The 19,733-nt window shown below is 45.4% G+C and overlaps 1 protein-coding gene across 15 annotated transcripts in view; it reads right to left on the bottom strand.

Moving 5' to 3' along the window:
- LOC105463805 (solute carrier family 6 member 13) overlaps positions 1 to 19,733 on the bottom strand; it is a 56,489-nt gene that overhangs the window by 26,625 nt on the left and 10,131 nt on the right. For 4 of the 15 annotated variants that reach the window (XR_011609467.1, XM_071072386.1, XM_071072392.1 and 1 more), the window contains 4 exons: positions 19,491 to 19,713; positions 17,201 to 19,313; positions 13,967 to 14,173; positions 7,733 to 8,039 (listed from right to left, as the gene is read on the bottom strand). Coding sequence is in view for 13 of the 15 variants with exons in the window: in XM_071072386.1 (XP_070928487.1) it covers positions 7,733 to 8,039; positions 13,967 to 14,137 (478 nt within the window). In the remaining 2 variants the exon portion in view is untranslated. Of the gene's footprint in view, positions 1 to 7,732; positions 8,040 to 13,966; positions 14,174 to 16,841; positions 17,093 to 17,200; positions 19,314 to 19,490; positions 19,714 to 19,733 lie in introns of all 15 variants that reach the window. The other 11 variants (XM_071072397.1, XM_071072398.1, XM_071072390.1 and 8 more) reach the window with 8 other exon arrangements.

The raw sequence follows: 19,733 nt of genomic DNA, 5'->3' as shown, positions 1-19,733 counted from the left end.
GCTGAGGCAGGATAATTCTTGAACCTGGGAAGCAGAGCTTGCAGTGAGCCGAGATTGTGCCACCGCACTCCAGCCTGGGTGACAGAGCGAGACTCCATCTCAGAAAAAAAAAAGAAAGAAAATTTTTAAAAAGAACAGGTGTGCCTAAGTGCTGAGACAGTTTCAAACAGCTTAATGTAATGGGAGTCAATGAAAGAAATAAAAGGGTGAGAAAAAGCTTACAGAAATAAAAACTGAAATTTTTACAAATTTTATGAAAACTATAAACCTATAGATCCAAAAAGTTCAACAAACACCAAGACAAAAAAAAATTTTTTTAAAACTAGTCCAAGGTGCATCATAATCACATTACTATTATTATTATTATTATTTTTTTTTTGAGACGGAGTCTCGCGCTGTGTCACCCAGGCTGGAGTGCAGTGGCGCGATCTCGGCTCACTGCAAGCTCCGCCTCCCAGGTTCACGCCATTCTCCTGCCTCAGCCTCCGAGTAGCTGGGACTACAGGCGCCCGCCACCACGCCCGGCTAGTTTTTTGTATTTTTAGTAGAGACGGGGTTTCACCATGTTAGCCAGGATGGTCTCGATCTCCTGACCTCGTGATCCACCCGCCTCGGCCTCCCAAAGTGCTGGGATTACAGGCTTGAGCCACCGCGCCCGGCCATAATCACATTACTTAAACCAGAATATGGAGCTTTTAAGGGAAAACCTTAAAAGTCACCAGAGATAAAGGACACATATGTACAGACAAAGATAACATCAAATTTCTCATTTAAAACAATGCAAAAGAGAAGACAGTGATGACGAGGCACATTTGTTAAAGTAATAAAGGAAGGGGGCGGGAAAAAAAAGCTGTCAACCTGGAATTCTATACCCAGCAATAATACTGTTCAAAAATGAAAGTGAAATAACTGTTCCTTAAGACATGCAGAACCTGAAACGATCTATCACAAGCAGAACTGAACTATAAGAAATGTTGAAGAAACTCCTTCAGGGAGAGTGAAATGATATCACCAGATAGAAATATGAATCTACACAAAGTAATAAAGAACTTTAGAAATAGTAATTACATAGATAAACACATAGAATGTTTTTCTTGTTATTCAAATATTTTTAAATGATAATTGGTAAACAAAAATAAAAACAATGTAATATGGATTTTATAACATATAAAAATGTATAACAATAGCACAAAGATCAGGAGGAAAGAAATGAAACTGTAACATTTTAAGGTTCTTATATATACAAAGTGGTACATTATCACTTGAAGATAAACTGTGATAAGTTAAAGATGTATACCACAAAATTTAAAACAACCACTAAAATAACACAACAAAGTTACAGCTAATAAGCTAACAAAAACAAGAAAGCTAACAATGGAATAATAAAAAATATTCAATTATTCCAAAAGAAAGCAGGAGGAGAGGGAAAGGGGAAACAAATAACTGATAGTACAAATAGAAAACAAATAATAAGATGATAGAGTTAAACCTAATTATATGGATAATTGTATTAAATGCAAATGGTCTAGGTATCCCAAATAAAAGACAGAGATTGTTAGATTGGCTTTTAAAAAACTGACAAGACTCAACTATATGCTGCCTTAAAAAAAATGACTTTGAATAAAAAAGACACGAAGAGGTGAAAAGTAAAAGGATAGAAAGATATACCATGCTAATACTACTCAAAATAAATCTGTAAAGTTTATCTTAATGTTACACAAAGTAAATTTCAGAGCAAAGAATATGACCAAGGGTGAAGAAGGTCATTTCATAATGACTAAAGGGTCAATTACTCGAGGGTCCATTAACCAATCAGTATTTCAAGTGCATATTCACCTAATAACAGAGCTTTAAAATACATGAAGCAAAAACTGACAGAACTACCAAGAGAAATATATAAACTAATTCCTGATAAATGTTAAAAATTTTAATAGCCCTCTCTCAATAATTTATAGAATAAGTATACAGAAAATCAGTACAGACATAAAAGATTTGAAAATTATGTCAACCAACTCAACTTAGTTGACATTTATTGAATATTCTATCCAGCAGTCCAACAGCAGAATATACATTAGTTTCAAGTGAGCACGAAATATTCTAACAAGATAGGCCCATATCCTAGACCAGAGAACAAATCTCAGTAAGTGTAAAAGGATCCAAGTAACATAAAATCGGTTCTCTGACTAAATTAGAAATCTATCAGAGAAAGACATTTGGAAAATTTCCACCTATTTGGAAATTAGGTAACACATTTCTAAATAGCCTATGGCTCTATTGAAGTAATCAAATGAGAAATTATAAAGTATCTTTTTTTTTTTTTTTTGAGACGGAGTCTCACTCTGTCGCCCAGGCTGGAGTGCAGTGGCCGTATCTCAGCTCACTGCAAGCTCCACCTCCCGGGTTCACGCCATTCTCCTGCCTCAGCCTCCCGAGTAGCTGGGACTACAGGCGCCGCCACCGCGCCCGGCTAGTTTTTTTCTATTTTTTTTAGTAGAGACGGGGTTTCACCGTGTTCGCCAGGATGGTCTCGATCTCCTGACCTTGTGATCCGCCCGCCTCGGCCTCCCAAAGTGCTGGGATTACAGGCTTGAGCCACCGCGCCCGGCCTAGAAAGTATCTTGAATGGAATGAGATGAAACCCAGTATCAAAATGTGTGGCATGCTGCTAAAGCAGTACTTAGGAGATTTACTAAATGATAAAAGAAGAAAAGTTTCAAATCAATTACCTCAGCTTCCACCTTAAGAAATGAGAAATTATTGCTGAAATGAGGGTGTAGGGAGGGAAGGAAGGAAGGGAGGGAGGGAGGAGGGAGGGAGGGAGGGAGGGAGGGAGGAAGGAAGGAAGGAAGGAAGGAGAAGGATAAGAACAAATGAAAGCCAAAGTAGGCCGGGAGCAGTGGCTCAAGCCTGTAATCCTAGCACTTTGGGAGGCCGAGACGGGCGGATCACGAGGTCAGGAGATCGAGACCATCCTGGCGAACACGGTGAAACCCCGTCTCTACTAAAAAAATACAAAAAACTAGCCGGGCGAGGCGGCGGGCGCCTGTAGTCCCAGCTACTCGGGAGGCTGAGGCAGGAGAATGGTGTGAACCCGGGAGGTGGAGCTTGCAGTGAGCTGAGATCCGGCCACTGCACTCCAGCCTGGGGGACAGAGCGAGACTCCGTCTCAAAAAAAAAAAAAAAAAAAAGCCAAAGTAAGTCAAAGGAAATAAAAATCAAAGTGGAAATCAATAAAATGGAAAACAGGAAAACAGAGAAAATCCATGAACCAAAAGCTGGTTCTTTGAGATAATAAAATTGATAGAATTTTAGAAGATACAAATTATCAGCATGACGAATGAGAGGTATCATCAGTAAAGGTTCTATATATATATTAAAACAATAATAAGAAAATATATGAAGAACTTTATGCCAGTAAGTGCAACATATAAATAGGTAAAATAAAAAATTTTCTCAAAAAACACAACTACCAAAGCCCACTCAAAAAGAAATAGTCTGAATAGCCCTATAACTACTAAGGAAAATTCGTTTTTGGTTTAAACCCATCCCACAAAAATTTCCAGGCTCAAATGACTTCAGTGGTGAATCCTCCAAATATTTAAGGAAGAAATAACAACAATTCTACACAAACTCTTCCAAAAAATTGAAAAGATGGAATGCTTACCCAACCAATTTTATAAAGTGAGCATTACCCTGATAATAAAAGCAGACAAATACATTATAAGAAAAGAAAGTTAAATATCAATATATGTCATGAACATAAATGCCAAAATTCTAAACAATTTTAGGAAATCAAACCTAACAATATGTTAATAGGACAACATATTATATAGCAATGTTTATCCCAGGGATACAAAGTGGGTTTAGCAGTTTTAAAAATCAACATAGTGCTGTAGTCTCCAGCTCCTAAAATAAATGGATAAACAAATAAATAATGTGACTCATCCTGTTAACAAAAGAAAAGCTATATGATCATTTCATAGGTACAGTAAAGTATTTGACTGAATCCAACAATCATTCCTAATGAAAACTGCCAGCAGCCGGGCGCGGTGGCTCAAGCCTGTAATCCCAGCACTTTGGGAGGCCGAGATGGGCGGATCACGAGGTCAGGAGATCGAGACCATCCTGGCTAACACGGTGAAACCCCGTCTCTACTAAAAAGTACAAAAAACTAGCCGGGCGAGGTGGCGGGCGCCTGTAGTCCCAGCTACTCGGGAGGCTGAGGCAGGAGAATGGCGTAAACCCGGGAGGCGGAGCTTGCAGTGAGCAGAGATCCGGCCACCGCACTCCAGCCTGGGTGACAGAGCGAGACTCCGTCTCAAAAAAAAAAAAAAAAAACTGCCAGCAATGATGATGAGAAGAGAACTTCCTCAACTTGACAGAGGGCATCTACAAAAAACTCTGCAGCTAACATCATACTTAATAGTGAAAGACTGCTAAGACTGAGAATAAAACAAGTGTCTATTCTTACTACTTCTATTCAACATTGTACTGGAGATTCTAGCCAAAGCAATAAGGCAAGATAAGGAATTAAAGGTTATTCCAATTTAAAAGGAAAATAATAACACTGTTTTATTCTCAGAAGACATGATATTCTACATAGAAAATCCTTTGGAATACACACACAAAAAAACCCTACTAGAACCAATCAGTGAGTTTAGTAAGTTTGCAGGATACAGGATGGGCATATACAAATCAATTGTATATGTATTAGGAACAAACAACCATAAATAAAATGTAGGAAATAATACCATTTACAATAGCATCAAAAATATGAAATACTTAGGAATAAATCTGACAAAAGTTGTGAAAGATATATATACACTCACAACTACAAAACATTGCTGAGGGAAATTAACGAAGAGCTAAATAAATGGAGAGTCATACCATATTCAGGATCAGAAGACTTAATATCATTAAAATCTCAATTCTTTCCAAATTGATCTATAGATTTAATACAATCCTAATCAAAAGCACAACAGACTTTCTTGTAGAAATTCACAAATTATTTCTAAAATTCATCTGAAAATGCTAAGGACCCAAAATAGCCAAAACAAAAACAAAAACAAAAACAAAAACAAAAAAACAAAGAAAAGGGCTGGGCGCGGTGGCTCACGCCTGTAATCCCAGCACTTTGGGAGGCCGAAGTGAGCGGATCACAAGGTCAGGAGATCGAGACCATCCTGGCTAACACGGTAAAACCCCGTCTCTACTAAAAATACAAAAAAAAAATTAGCCGGGCGAAGTGGCGGATGCCTGTAGACCCAGCTACTCGGGAGGCTGAGGCAGGAGAATGGCATAAACCCGGGAGGTGGAGCTTGCAGTGAGCCGAGACCGCGCCACTGCACTCCAGCCTGGGCAACAGAGCAAGACTCCGTCTCAAAAACAAAACAGAACAAAACAAACAAACAAACCAACCAACCTACCTTTGAAAAAGAAGAACTGAAGTAAAATTGTAGGCTTAATTCCACCTGGTATTTATATTATCCTCAAGCACAGTAATGAAGACAGTACTGGTGTCAAAATAAACAGATCAATGGAACAGAGTAGAATTCATCAACAGACCCACATACACACAAACAACTAATTTTTGATGAAGGAATAAAGGCCGTTCACTGGAAATAGGATAGTCTTTTCCACAAATGGTGTTGCATAAGTGAATACCTACACAACCTCTGAGAAATGAACTTCAACCCATCCCTTCACTGCATACAAAAATTAACCCAGAATGAAACATAGACCTAAATGTAAAACCTGAAACTATAAATCTTCTAGAAGAAAACATGAGGCCTTGGGTTAGGCAAAGATCTCTTTATATGACATCAAAAGTATGGTTTGTAAAATAACTAATTGATAAACCAGACCTCATCTTTATTTATTTATTTAAAATGCCTTCTCTTCAAAAGACACTGTTAGGAAAAGGAAAACAGTCCAGGTGCAGTGGCTCATGCCTGTAATCCCAGCACTTTGGGAGGCCAAGGCAGGAGGATCTCTTGAGCCCAGGAGTTTGAGATCAGACTAGGCAACATAGTGAGACCTCGTCTCTACAAAAAAAAAAAAAAAAAAAAGTTTTTAATTTTCTGGGCATGGTGAAACACGCCTATAGTTGCAGCTACTTCTTGGGAGGCTGTGGTGGGAAGATCATTTGAGCTCAGAAGGTCAGGGATGCAGTGAGCTGTGACTGCACCACTGAACTTCAGCCTGGGCGACAGTGAGATCCATCTCAAAAAAAGAAAAGGAAAATTACAAAACACAGAATGAAAAAAAAAGTATTTGTAAAATGCATTTCTGTTAAAGGACTTGTGTGTTAGAATATATGAAGACACCTCAATAACAAAGGATAAACTACTGATATGTGAAAACTGTAAATGAATCTCAAAATAATTATGTTGTATCATAATTATCAAAATATGTATGATTCCATTTATATAATGTTCTAAGAAATGCAAACTAACGTATGGTGGTATCAAATTATCATAATTATCAACACACTGTATGATTCCATCTATATAATATTCTAAGAAAAGCAAACTAGTTTAGTTTGCATTTAGCATAATTACTGATTGCACTGGGATACGATGGCAGGAGTGAAGTTGGGAGGAAGGAATTAGAGACAGAAGAAACTGTTTTGGAGGTGATGGACATGTTTATTATCTCAATTGTGGCAGTGGTTTCATGGGTATATACATATCTCAAAATTTATCAGATTGTACACTTTAAATATGTGTGGTTTATTGTAAGTTAATGAGGAACCCAGTTCTCCAGGTCTTCACCTTCCACTTCTCAAGGTTGTAATCTACACAACCATAATTCAGGCACTAAGGGAGACTTGATGATGAGGACAAAGAAAGAAAGGCAGCAAATAATTCAGCCTGAGAAGTCCATAAATCAATCCAAGGTTTGCTGAGCAGGAGGGAAAACAGGAAAGAGAGAACCCAGCAGCTGACAGGAACAGTCACTGTGGAGAGCCCAGTCCAGAAAGCAACAGCGATGGGCCCAGCCCAAGCCCCTCCCCATATTCACGCTGCCTGCTCTTTCTCTACAAACCAAGCCAACGTTTAACTGCACTGGGCCCCGTGGTCAGCTGCTCCCACCTCTGCTGCTTCGCTGAGCACCTTGGCAGCCTGCCAAGAGGGACAAAGTCCATAGCTGCAGGGGGGAGCTACAGGCCCTAGAAGTGTGAGAGGGGTCGGGGCAGGAGGAGGCCAAGGGGGGCCAGGTGCAGACTGAGGAGCCCTGAAGGGCATTCCGCCTCTTCCCCTCCGCAGGCACCACCGTCACAAGATGAAGTTAGTCCTGGGGATGGCGGGCGGAGTTCACAGTTCCCTGCACCCCGTATCATGTGTACTAGTCTCCTCAAAAATTCTAAAACGTGCTGGCATTGTCTCCGTGAGATGGGAGAGGCTACATACCATCCCAGAAAGGAATCACTCTCTTGGCCCCCCTTCTCAAAAGCAGCAGCTCTGTGGTGTCACCAGCTGATTTCTTAAGGCATAAACGGACGATCGTCCACTCGAGCAACAGAAGAGTGAGGAGCTTCCAAGAGGCATTATGTGCTGTCCTCGGCCTGAGCCTGACCAACAGCGGGCCCTGAGTCATTAACTGCACTTGATAACACACTGTCACGCACTGCTAGATAACCATTACTTTTATAGGAACATACGAAAAACGCTTCTTATTTCTCTTTATTCTCCGCTATCTAGAAACAGCAAAGGGCTAATGGTTTTCCTACCTGCCAAGGGAATCCTCTGTGTGTGGCCATCCCCGTGCACCTTCTTTACAGGCTGGAGCTGCGGGGTCTTTCCCCTCCAGGCCCTTCCAAGAGGTCCTGCTGCCGTGGCCTCACATGGGGACTCCAGTCCCAAGTTAATTCTGGGTGTTGAGCAACTCGGCCAGGGTCCAGGCAGCTGGAGAGGTCTCAGCTGAAGGCCCGTGTTCTGAAGCACCCAGGACCTGGGTACTGGAAGACTGAGGCTCTGAAGAGGAGCTGGAGGGGACAGGGAGGAAGTCCTCACAAAAGGTCGTCTCCAGCTGGTGTCCTGAGACCAGTGGAAAAAATTAAAGGTTCTTGGCATGGGTAACTTCTGCCCCTAGTGAAATTTCAGCAACCTGGACTTAGAAATTAAGTGAAAATGTTGGCAGACGGTTTTTTCATCTGGGCTGAGATAGGCAGGAAGGTGGTTTAAATTCCCTGCTGGCTACGGACAGTCCTGTTACCAGAACCCTCTCCCGCTGCCTTCTTCCCGCATCACGCCTCCTGCGTTATCCAGCATCTCCTCGTCCCATGACTGGAACTTTGGCTGGGCAGGCCCTAGTAGAAAATCGTATTTGCTTTCCCTCCTGGCAGCTGAGGGTGGAGGGCTGGAGGAATAGTTCAGATGTACAGCTTCCTCAGCCGCCTCGCCAGCTCAGGGCCCCATCACTAAGGCTGCCTGGTCACCGGCACACTGTGGCTGTTACGCAGGACTCACACGGCCTCCTTCTGCCCAGAAGGGAAATACACAACGAAGGGTGGATTTTACCTGCTCCCACATTTTGCCCCAATAACCCACACTTACTATCTCCAATTCTTTTCTCCCCATCTCCCCCATTATCTTAAATCCATTTCAATCAGTCATTGCCCCCAGCCCTCCACTGTAACCGCTCTTACCAAGGTCATCAGTAACTTCCCAGCTGCTAAAACCAACAATCAATTTCCTCTCCTCATTTTTTAAACCTATCCGCAGCCTTTGCTGCAGTTAATCTCTCCCTCCTCCCTGATGGGATTCCTTCACTTGGCTTTCCAAAACACTTCATTCTCTCGGTTTTCATCCTGCTTTACCAGTTTCTCATTTTCTGTCTCCTCTGCTGGTTTCTCATCTTCTCCCAGACCCACTAAAGGTCCTTACTTTCTTTTCTTATACCATCAAAATGCTAATGGTCCCCAAATACACACCTCCAGCCAGATCTCTCTCACCAACTCCAAACTCACATTCTATTGCCCAGTTGCCATTTCCACTTGCACATCCGATAGATACCTCAACTCAACTTTCCCAAAATTCACCCCCTTACTTTCCCTTCAAAACCTGCTCCTCTGGGGTGAGGCACAGTGGCTCATGCCTGTAATCCCAGCACTTTGGGAGGCCGAGGTAGGCGGATCACTTGAGGCCAGGAGTTTGAGACCAGCCTGGCCAACATGGCAAAACCCCATCTCTATTAAAAAACAAAACAAAACAAAAACCCACAACAAAAGCTTGCTCCCTTCATGGCCTTCCACATCTCAGTGAACGGCAGCTCCTTCCTTCCAGTCACTCAGGTGAAAACTCTTGGATTGCTTAGATGGGTGCTAGCAGTGGAGGGGATGAGAAGTGGTCTGGTCCTGCACATCTCATGGGTGGGGGGGATCCAGTCCCAGGCATTCTGGATGCTGAGTTACTCATTCTGCCAGCAACCAGGGTCCAGGGAGCCGGAGAGGTCCTGAAGCTCCCAGGACCCGCGTGTTTGGGTACAGTCAACAGTTATGAGAGAATTAAGGATGACTCCAAGATTTTTGCCTTATAACTGGTCAGCTTCTGCCCTCACTCCCCTATACTCAGTTCTAACATAGCAGCTAGAGATTATTTTAAAATGTAAGATGACTGGCCAGACACAGTGGCTCACGCCGGTAATCCCAGCACTTTGGGAGGCCAAGGTGGGTGGATCACCTGAAGTCAGGAGTTCGAGACCAGCCTGGCCAACACGGAGAAACCTCGTCTCTACTAAAAATACAAAAATTGGCCGGGCATGGTGGTGCGCACCTGTAGTCCCAGCTACTGGGGAGGCTGAGGCAGGAGAATCACTTGAACCCAGGAGGTGGGCTGAGTGAGCTGAGATCATACCACTGCACTCCAGCCTGGGTGACAGAGCGAGACTCCATCTCGAGGAGCGGGGGGGAAATAATGTAAGATTACTGCTGCTCAAAACCCTGCCTGCATCTGAATGTCACTAGAGCAAACGCTGAAGTCTGAGAGTGGCCAACCTGGCATACCTCATCCGCCCGCCTCCCTGTCCCAGCCCATTTTCTTCCCTGACCTTACCTTCTATTCACTTGCCCAGCTCCAGGCTCAAGTCCCCCTCAAACAAGCCAGCCAGGCTCTTGCTTTGTTTCAACCTTTGTTTCCTGTGCCTGGAGCAAAGCACTTTCACCCCACCCCATAATATCCACAAGGCCAATTCTGTCACTCCTAGCAAGACTTTGCTCAAATGCTCTCAATGACCACCGTTTTAAAAATTGCCACCACCCACACCCACACTCCTGATCCCCTTTACCCAGCTCCCCTCGTCCTTTTCCTATAGCACTCATTCATTCGGGAATGCTATTTAATTTACACGTTTATCCCATTTATTGTGCATTGTCTGTCTCCCTCCTCTAGAATGTGTGCCCTGTGAGGACAGGGAATTGGTCCGTTTTGTTTATAGATGTATCCCAACCACCTAGAACAATTCCTGGCTTATGCCACGTGCTCAGTAAGTACTTGCTGGTGAATGACACAGTCAGGCTCAGGGCTTGGCTGGGTGTGCGCCGAGGCAACGGACAGAGCCTGGAAATTCTAAAGCCATTAGGATGAAGCAGGTGCTTGGGGGTGGATCAGCCATAGGTCCTGGACAGCAGGGAGATTATTTACCTAGGAGACGGTGGAGGTGGACATCCCTCTCACTCGCCTCCCTAAAAGCCTCCCTGTTGCCTCTGACTTCTGATGGGCTTCTTTGTATCACTTTCTCAGCTTGCCTGCCTTTTGACTACAGTTTTCAGCTGTTTGCCTTGTGTTCTATCATAGCCTTGCCTCAGCCCTTTCCCTGCTCTGGAACTCATTTCAAATTAGATCTACCAAATGTTGACGCTGGAAGAAACCAAAGATGTCACTTATATTTTTAGTTTGGAAGTAAAATTATGCTTTGAGGACGTCTTCATCCCTGAGCTTCTCACTAAACAAATACTACAACGAATCAAACTCCTTGATTGCCCTCCCCTCCCCGCCAAGCACAAGAGTGGCTACTTGGAGCTGTGAATTTCAAGAAAGGGCCCAGAAGCAGGCTGATAGGGTGCATTACGGGAGGATGGCACACCCTGGAGTACCCCAGCCTCCTCTCCAGGGCTTGCTCAGAACACTCTTCCCATGCCAGGAGCCCAGGCCCCAATCTGAGAATGGTGAGCGCTCTGATAAAAGCACTAAACCAGGAGGAAAGGGGTCAAACCAATCTAAGGGTCTCCATCTCCCAGCCTCCTGCCCACAGCAGCAGCAAAGGGTCCTTTCGGGAAGCGACAGCAGTCTCTTCTTCGGCAAAGAGACAGGGAGATGACGAGACGAAGCTTAAGGACCCGTTCTCTGTAGGAGTTTGCTTTGCCTGGGAGGCGAGAGGAGTTAACTGATGACAGAAAGGTTAAACTGCTGAGAACACCAAAACAACAGAAAAATAGGCAGGTCCAGGTTCCTCTACTGACCACACACATCCTTGATCAGCCCGCTTACCGTGGTAAAGGAGCCATTTCACTAACCCAGCCTGCGGCCCTGGGTGACTCATGCCCTCCAGAGCAAACCTGGGCCCTGCCTGCAGCTCCCCAGTCCCTCAGAACACTCCCCTCCAGCTGAAGCCATCCGCCAGCAAACGGGGAAGAGGAGTGCTCAGGCCCCGCGCTCGGTAAGGGAAGAAGTTATGGGCAGGCAGTGTAAGGGTTAAACAGAGAACTCGACTGGATGGCAGGATTCCCACACATGTCAGGACTCTCCAGGGAATCAGCGTGCTGGAAGGCAGGCTCTATCCAGGGAGAAGGAGACCACAGCCGCCGCCCTGCTGCCTCCACCTCCCCACACAGGAGCCACGTGACCAACCAAGGGCTGTGGGTGCTCTTTTCCCCTCAGGCCTCTGTTCCCACACAAGACACAGTCAACACATTCCCAGGCCCACACAGACTCACCACAGAGCCCTGGGACCCAAACATTGCCAGAGAAAGGACCAGGGAGAGTCCCTCATCCCCCGCATTCATGTCACTGCTCCCCTCCACTGGCCCCTGTCAGCCCAGTGGTTTGCATTAGACCTGGAAGGCAATCTCTCCTACCTCTTCGTGCCATTCCTGCTAATTCCCAGGCCAACCTTTACCCAATTCCAGAGAGGCTTGCGGAAAGCTGCTCACCTCCTAATCTCTGCCATGTGAGGAGCTGAGCTGGTTACCAGGTTCCAGACCCAGAGTCCCAACGCCAGCTTAGTCCCCAAGCCTCCAGCTTTCGCCCTGGGCCAGCTCCGTCTCCCCTGATTCTCCAGAGGGAGGGTACTCAGGCCTAAATTCCTGGACAAGCACGTGGAGCACTCAGCACCAGGTAAAAAGTGGGTAGACCTTCCCTCTTCCCTCACAGCGCAAACTGAGCAAATTCCTAGGATTTCAGGCCACTGGCCAGAAATTCCCAGGAAGAAGGGACACACCAGCCCATTTTCATCCCTCTGGAAACACAAGTTAACCTCCAACCCAGGGACAATCCCCAGTTGCCGCAGACCTGGGAACCAGACTCCATGGGCCCAGAGCATCTCTCGTGTTCTCCTCCAGTTCCCACACCTCCACTGTGTATTGAAGGCTTTCTTTCTCTAAAATCCTTGTGAGACTCAAGCTGGATGCCTTTGGCAGCTCTTACTCACCTGCAAAAGGGTAGGTATTGCTTTAAAGAACCTCAAATCCTGTGGCCCATGAACTTGCCACTCCTCTCATCATTTTCCCTGATGGCCCACCTCTGTATTCCACGTTCCTCCAGGCCTGGCTGCAGTCTCACTACCAAATCAGACCTGGGAACCCCAGCCCTATCAGCTTTACCCATAAGCAAGGAGCTATTCCTAGCCCACTGGTCACCCAGAACGCTCCAGTACTTGGGAAAATCCCTCTGGGGCTTCCCACAGAAATACAAAATTCCCTGAATGTGGGTTAGTGGTTGCAAAATTTCTGTCACTGCTGCGGGGATAGCAGAATTACCCCAGGCAGCTGGAAGAGAGGTGAATGAGAAGCCAGTGATGACACAGTGAAGAGCTGGAGGTAATGCTCTCCCTGCAACACGCACACATTTGTACTGGGAAATTTTTAAAAAGAGAGCCTATACTAGAAGGGGTTGGGTAAGGGATGGCTTAGGGAACCTCCCCCTGCCAGCAGAGTCAGAAAAAGACACCAGGCCAAGGCTGGGGAATCTCAAGACCACAGAACAGTTTGGTATTGCCATCATCATCAACAAAGCTACTATTTATTAAGTTCTTTACACACATTATCTCTAATCCTTACAACAACCTTGAAAGGCAGGCATTATTATCTCGATTTGCAGGAGCGGTAACTGATGCTCTGAGAGCTTAAGTAACTTGTCCAAGATCACACAGAGGGTGAGCAGCAGGGCCAGGATCCAAACTCTCCTCCACCTGGTTCCAGCTTGTGCTCACATTTCTACGATGCCACATTACAATAGAAAAAGCCCTGGGATAGTCACGGGATAGTCACGCATCTTTCTTTGTTTTTTTTTTTTTTGAGACGGAGTCTCGCTCTGTCTCCCGGGCTGGAGTGCAGTGGCCGGATCTCAGCTCACTGCAAGCTCCGCCTCCCGGGTTCACGCCATTCTCCTGCCTCAGCCTCCCGAGTAGCTGGGACTACAGGCGCCGCCACCTCGCCCGGCTAATTTTTGTATTTTTTAGTAGAGACGGGGTTTCACTGTGCTAGCCAGGATGGTCTCGATCTCCTGACCTCGTGATCCGCCCGTCTCGGCCTCCCAAAGTGCTGGGATTACAGGCTTGAGCCACCGCGCCCGGCCAGTCACGCATCTTTCTAGGTCTTAGTTTCTTACAGAGAGTCCTGGATGACCTCTAAGCGTCCTTCCAACTCCAGAATCCTATGCATCTATGGGACTCCCCGGAGGGGCCGTAAGCGCAGGAGATGGAAGCATCGTCCTTCCAGGAGTGGGTGGGGCGGCACAAGGGCTCTCACCTCCCCCATTTTTGTAGCAGAGATAGGGAAACCTCCAGACGTTGCCCAGCCCGATGATCTCCCCGGCCACTGACAGCACAAACTCCATCTTGTTGTTCCAGTGCCCCCGCTCCAGGGTGCCTTCTTCCTCCTCCTTTTCCATGACTGGATACACTGGCTTTGTCTCTCCATTACTGGCTGTGCCTGAGGCCCTGCTATCCATCCCACCTGGAAAACAAGTGGGATGCCCTGTTACTGTTGGGAACCCCAGAAGGAAACCCCTCCTCCTCCTCTTCCAACAAATCCATAAGGGGATGAGTGCCCTGGAAAAGGCGAATGCTATGCCCTTCCCTGCAGACCGTGTCCTCCTTAGCACTTCTCAGTGGTGGAAGCTGGGTGACAGCTACTGAGCGTATATATCCCTTTCCTGTTTCAGGAGGAAAGTGTTGGTGCTGAAGGACGGCCTTTGCTTCCACTACAAGGCCCTCTTGGGTTGAGGCTTGTAGACATGGAGGAGTTCACGGGCCGCTGTGCTGTCTAAATTCTCCCTGCCACCCTACAGTCAGCCTCGCCGGGATTAGCACGTGCTTCCATCTCTTTACTCTCTATGCTGGGACACGTGGAAAGGATGGGATTTCACATGTCCTCAAAGCCACCAATTGCCCTTGCAGGAATTTACCCTGAGGAAATAATTGTGATTGTGAGTGAAAGGTGTAGCATAGGATATTTATTGTTTATAACAGTGAAAAATCAGAAAGTACATAAATTGTCAAAAATGCTAGATATGTTGATAAATTATGGCACATTTACATAATGAATTACTATATATAATCATTAAAACCTGTGTTACAGAAACAAGTGTATCGGCACAAAAGGATGCTCACAATATATAGTAAAACCCAGTACGTACAATATGATCATGCTTGACAAATATCTTAGAAAGTATTTATAGGCATTGAAAGATTAGGATAGCCACCAAAATGTTTTGTTTTGTTTTGTTTTGTTTTGTTTTTTTTTTGAGACGGAGTCTCGCTCTGTCGCCCAGGCTGGAGTGCAGTGGTGCTATCTCGGCTCACTGCAAGCTCCGCCTCCCAGGTTTCTGCCATTCTCCTGTCTTAGCCTCCCAAGTAGCTGGGACTACAGGCACCCGCCACCACGCCCGGCTAATTTTTTGTATTTTTAGTAGAGACGGGGTTTCACCGTGTTAGCCAGGATGGTCTCGATCTCCTGACCTTGTGATCCACCCGCCTCGGCCTCCCAAAGTGCTGGGATTACAGGCATGAGCCACCGCGCCCGGCCCAAAATGTTTTTCTTTCAGCAGCTGGGTTATAGGAATATTTCCTTATCTATATTTTCTACATTTACAACAAAAAATGTTTTACTTTTGTAATATAAAAATAAAAGCCAGTTTAAAAAAAAATCCTGTCAAAGGACGGGGAGAGTTGAGGGGACCAGGAATTGTATGTCTCTCTGAAATCAGCAGAAGGGAGAGATGAGCTATGTGCTTTTTCTTTTCTGGTGACAAGTGGAGTCTGTGACAGTAGAGAAGATGACATAAACTAAAAAGCCACAGTTTTAACCATTCACTGTCAGAAGTGGCCCATTCCAGACTACTGGGATTGAGGATGACTGGGTGTGGCTCCCATTTAGTCAGCAACTACTACAGACTAGGCACTTCATATGCATTCATTTCATTTAGTTCTCACAGCAACCCTGAGATGTAAGCATTACTACCTCCACTTTATAAATAAGGAAGTTGCAGCTCAGAGAGGTTCAACGATGTGACTGCTGCTGCCATGTAGCTAGTGAACTGCACAGCCAGGACTTCAACCCATCTGACCCTGCTCTTTCAGTCCCAGCCCTTTGATTACAATGGCTGCCTGGGTTCACTGGCATGTCTACTAAACGCATCTTCTAATGACTCTGCCTTGATTTTGCAGAGTGGCTTCTTTTCTGGAGAAGTAGGCAGACGGACTTTTTTCTAACCCTCAAGCAAAGTTCATGTTAACAGAACTTTCTCAGCAGTAACCTCTTCTGGCCACAGATTCTCCTTTGGCTCTGACCCAGGAAGTCAGAAAGTGAGAGAACAGGCCGGGCACAATGGCTCACGCCTGTAATCCCAGCACTTGGGAGGCTGAGGCAGGTGGATCACCTGAGGTCAGGAGTTTGAGACCAGCCTGGCCAACATGGTGAAACCCCGTCTCTACTAAAAGCACAAAAATTAGCCAGGTGTGGTGGCTGGCACCTGTAACCCAAGCTACTCAGGAGGCTGAGGCAGGAGAATCGCTTGAAACCAGGAGGTGGATGAAACCAGGTGCAGTGAGCCGGGATCGCGCCACTGCACTCCAGCCTGGGCAACAAAGCGAGACTCCGTCTCGAAAAAAAAAAAAAAAGAAAAGAAAGAAAAGAAAAGAAAAAAGAAAGTCAGGGAACAGCAGGTATCTATTTTTATTTGATAAATTAGGGAATGAGCTCCTTTCTACAAAGGAGAAACCCAAGTAACTGGTCCCAAGAGGGCTCCCGGGTCCTTTCGGGAAGGTTGTCAAGGTACTGACTTTGCTGGAGGCCTCCCCTCCCTTTACCAGCGGATGGATCCCTCCTGGTGATGGAAAACCTTCCCTTCTCCACCTCCCAGACTCTGGGGGAAACAGTAGCACTTTCCTGGCTCCCTTAGCCCCATTAGAGCTGCTTCTCAGACGTAGCGTGTTGTGTCTGAAAGGCCATGAGCTGTAGAGTCAGATGAGACCAGGTTCATTTTTTCTCATACCAATGTCTGACTTCAGAGAAGTTAATGAATGACTCTGAGTCTTAGTTTGTTCATCTGTAAAACTGGGGATGATAGGATATACTTAGCTATAAGAATTAAAAGAGGAAATATACATATATATATACGCACTTAATAGAATAACAGGTACTCAAATTTTTGTCTTCTTTCAGTCCTGTCAAAGAGTTGATCATTGTTCTCTTTTCTCAGAGTTAAATCTGATTTTTCTTGGAGCTAAATCCAACTGTCTTTCCTCTCAATCTAGGGCGCTCTCTTTCCAAATCACATTGTCACTTAAGTCAACAGCCACCCAAGTTGCAGAAAGTCAAGAAAGTAGCATATAATCTTGGCATTTGCACACATAAATGTCAGAAGCATATTTTCTAGGAGAGGGTGAGAAAAAAGTCCTTTGGTTGTAAGTCCCATGGATCCCACCAACCTGCAGACTCAGACCCAGAAACAGAAAAAAAAAAAGAGAAAACATTTCGAACCTTACTGAAGTTGCCGCCAGAGGTCCAGTCGGGGAGGAGAATTATCTGAGGGGGAAGGGGAAGGTGCCGGCTATTTAAAGTGTGGTTCCAGGAGCCTCTGTGGCACTCGTAATTCTAAACTTGGCCCAGCCCACATTCCACCCTTGTGCCTCCCCCTCCACTTTTCTCCCCTCCCCTCCCTCGGCCACCGGGCAACCCGCACACGAGTGATTCCGCAGTCTGGGGAGTGTGCACACCCTGGCAGGTCGGGCCAGTTGCTGGTGAGCTTATGAAGCATGGTCTCTTCCCCAGAGCTCATGTGCGCTTCCCACCTGGTGAGCTCAGGGTCTCTCTGGAGGGATCCTGCCTCCCACCCCTGTCTCCAACACAAGTGCTCCTATAAATCCATCAAGAATAGGGGTTCCTTTGGTCAGGTGCTGTGTAGATTAATTTAAAAATACATTTATCTTACCGTTTTGCAGCTTGCAATGTGGAATGGACGATGATTTAGAACAAAGATACATAGATAAAGAACTTGGAGATGTCAGAAAAACTTCCCAAACATACACAGACATTTATACACACAGAAGAAGTCTGAAAAAATTTTCACTAAATGGTTAATAGTAATTACTTTTGTAGAGTGGAACTGACATCAGGAGATGGCAGTAAGGGAGTTTTTTCCCCCACTTTATCAATATTGTTTGGATTTTTAAATAATATGCTATAATTTTAAAATATTTTTTAAATCAGTAGAGAAAAGGAAGTGCCAACGTTTAAAATAAAGCAAAGCCCTAAAGCTGTCATCAGTGAAGGAGCTGGCAGTGAGCACGAGGCACAGGTCATCCAGGGAGCTTCGTTCTTCTGCAGGAACAGCCCACAGAGGCGGCTGTGAGAGCAGTTCCTTCAGCCTGGAGTCTAGGACAGGGCAGAGTCCCACCTCAGCCACGTGCCGAAGCACAGTGCATGCAGGGAACCTGCTTAGACTTTGACACCGGAGAGTGTGGGGTCTGAGTCCTACATAGGTGACTGTCCAGCTTGAGATTTCAGGAGACGGTGACTCACTGTAAATGGTAGCTGTTATTCATCCTTAAGGGATTATTCACAGTGAGCAGGGAAGTCTTCTTGAGGGAGACAGGACTGGGGAACCCCTGAGCTAAGCTGGGCTCTGGCCAGACGGTGAGAATGAGTTAGGGGGGGATGGGGCAATGGGTAAGTGAGGTGACACAGACATCTTGAGATGACAGAGAGGTGTGGAAAGAAAGATGAATCGAAGAGTCTAAGGTAGTTTCCATTTCCTGCATCCCTCATCTGACTTAAGGGCATGGGGCAGGGACAGGAAACACTGCGTGGCAATACCTGGAGAGCCTCCCAGAAGCTTCTTGGAAATTATTCTTCTTATGTTTCAGCTACCCTGTTCCTCTCCCCTTTCAAGCTTTCATCTGTTAGATTGAGCCATCTAAAGCCATAAACCAAAAGGGTCCTGAGACAGCCTACAAACTCGCGTAAAAAAAGACCATCTTCAAAGCAGGGCTCTTGACTTCCATTTTGACTCATCCTTGAGTGGTACTTGCCAATGGCCTACTACGCATCATAAACTTTGGCATCTGTAATCTAAAATTACCAGATAACTCGGTTTTTCTCAGATACCATTCGGCCTTTGGCCATGTTGCACAGCCCCTTCTGTGTCCTCATATATGCAAATGGTTGCAATTTCCAGTTTCCAGGAAAGACTGTCAGTGATAAGGACATCATCAGGCTTATCCTGAGTTGGCTGTAAGTTGCTGCTCTTGTATTAAGGAATGTTGGCTTTACTTACCAACTCTTTTGTTTTTACATAACTGCTGCCATGTTACCACATACTGACTCCTATTTTATTCCTCTCCAAATCTTTGTTATCCCCAATTTCTTTTTCCCTTATAAAGTGAGAATGGCTATGGTAGGTTTTTTGTCCTGCTTAGGTTGACAAAAGTTAAACAACAACAACAAAAAGCTTGAGAACCACTGGTAGATAAATGTTGGTGACAGTCCCTCACAACTTCCTGTCTGGGGTTCCACACAAAACAGGCGTGACTAGCCTTGCATCTACCTCACGTTGCCATCATCCTTTGGTCTGCTGGGTGCAAAGTCAAGAAACCTGAAAACAAGTAACACCAGAATTAGTATTCAAGAGTTCTTACTCAAGAGACTGCATAAGTTTTAAGACTCACTAGAGATTGTTAGTGAGGATACTGAAGGCTGCACTTCCCACAACAGGACTGTATAAAATGAAGTGAGCCACGCAAAAAGCAGGCCTAGGAGGTCTGGTTCGTACCAAGTTCATCCCAGGTATGTTTAAATGACAGTACGCCATGATATGCTCTCCCAAAAATTGTTTGACTCTACAAGGAGTGGAATAAACATTTCTGAGCAACATCAAGGTGGCAAAGGAAGTGGTGGGTTCTCCTCTGCAGACTTTTAAATTAAGAGATGTAGTTCTGTTTAACTGCAGGAGTCAGGAACCTGCTGACCTTTTGGATCCCTTTTCGAATATCACACTGAAAGAAAAGAAAACAGC

Source organism: Macaca nemestrina, chromosome 10 (genome assembly GCF_043159975.1).
Source record: "Macaca nemestrina isolate mMacNem1 chromosome 10, mMacNem.hap1, whole genome shotgun sequence".
Taxonomy (NCBI): Eukaryota; Metazoa; Chordata; class Mammalia; order Primates; family Cercopithecidae; genus Macaca; species Macaca nemestrina.
Note: the sequence above shows the minus strand (reverse complement) of the source record. Positions and strands in the feature narration are given on the sequence as shown.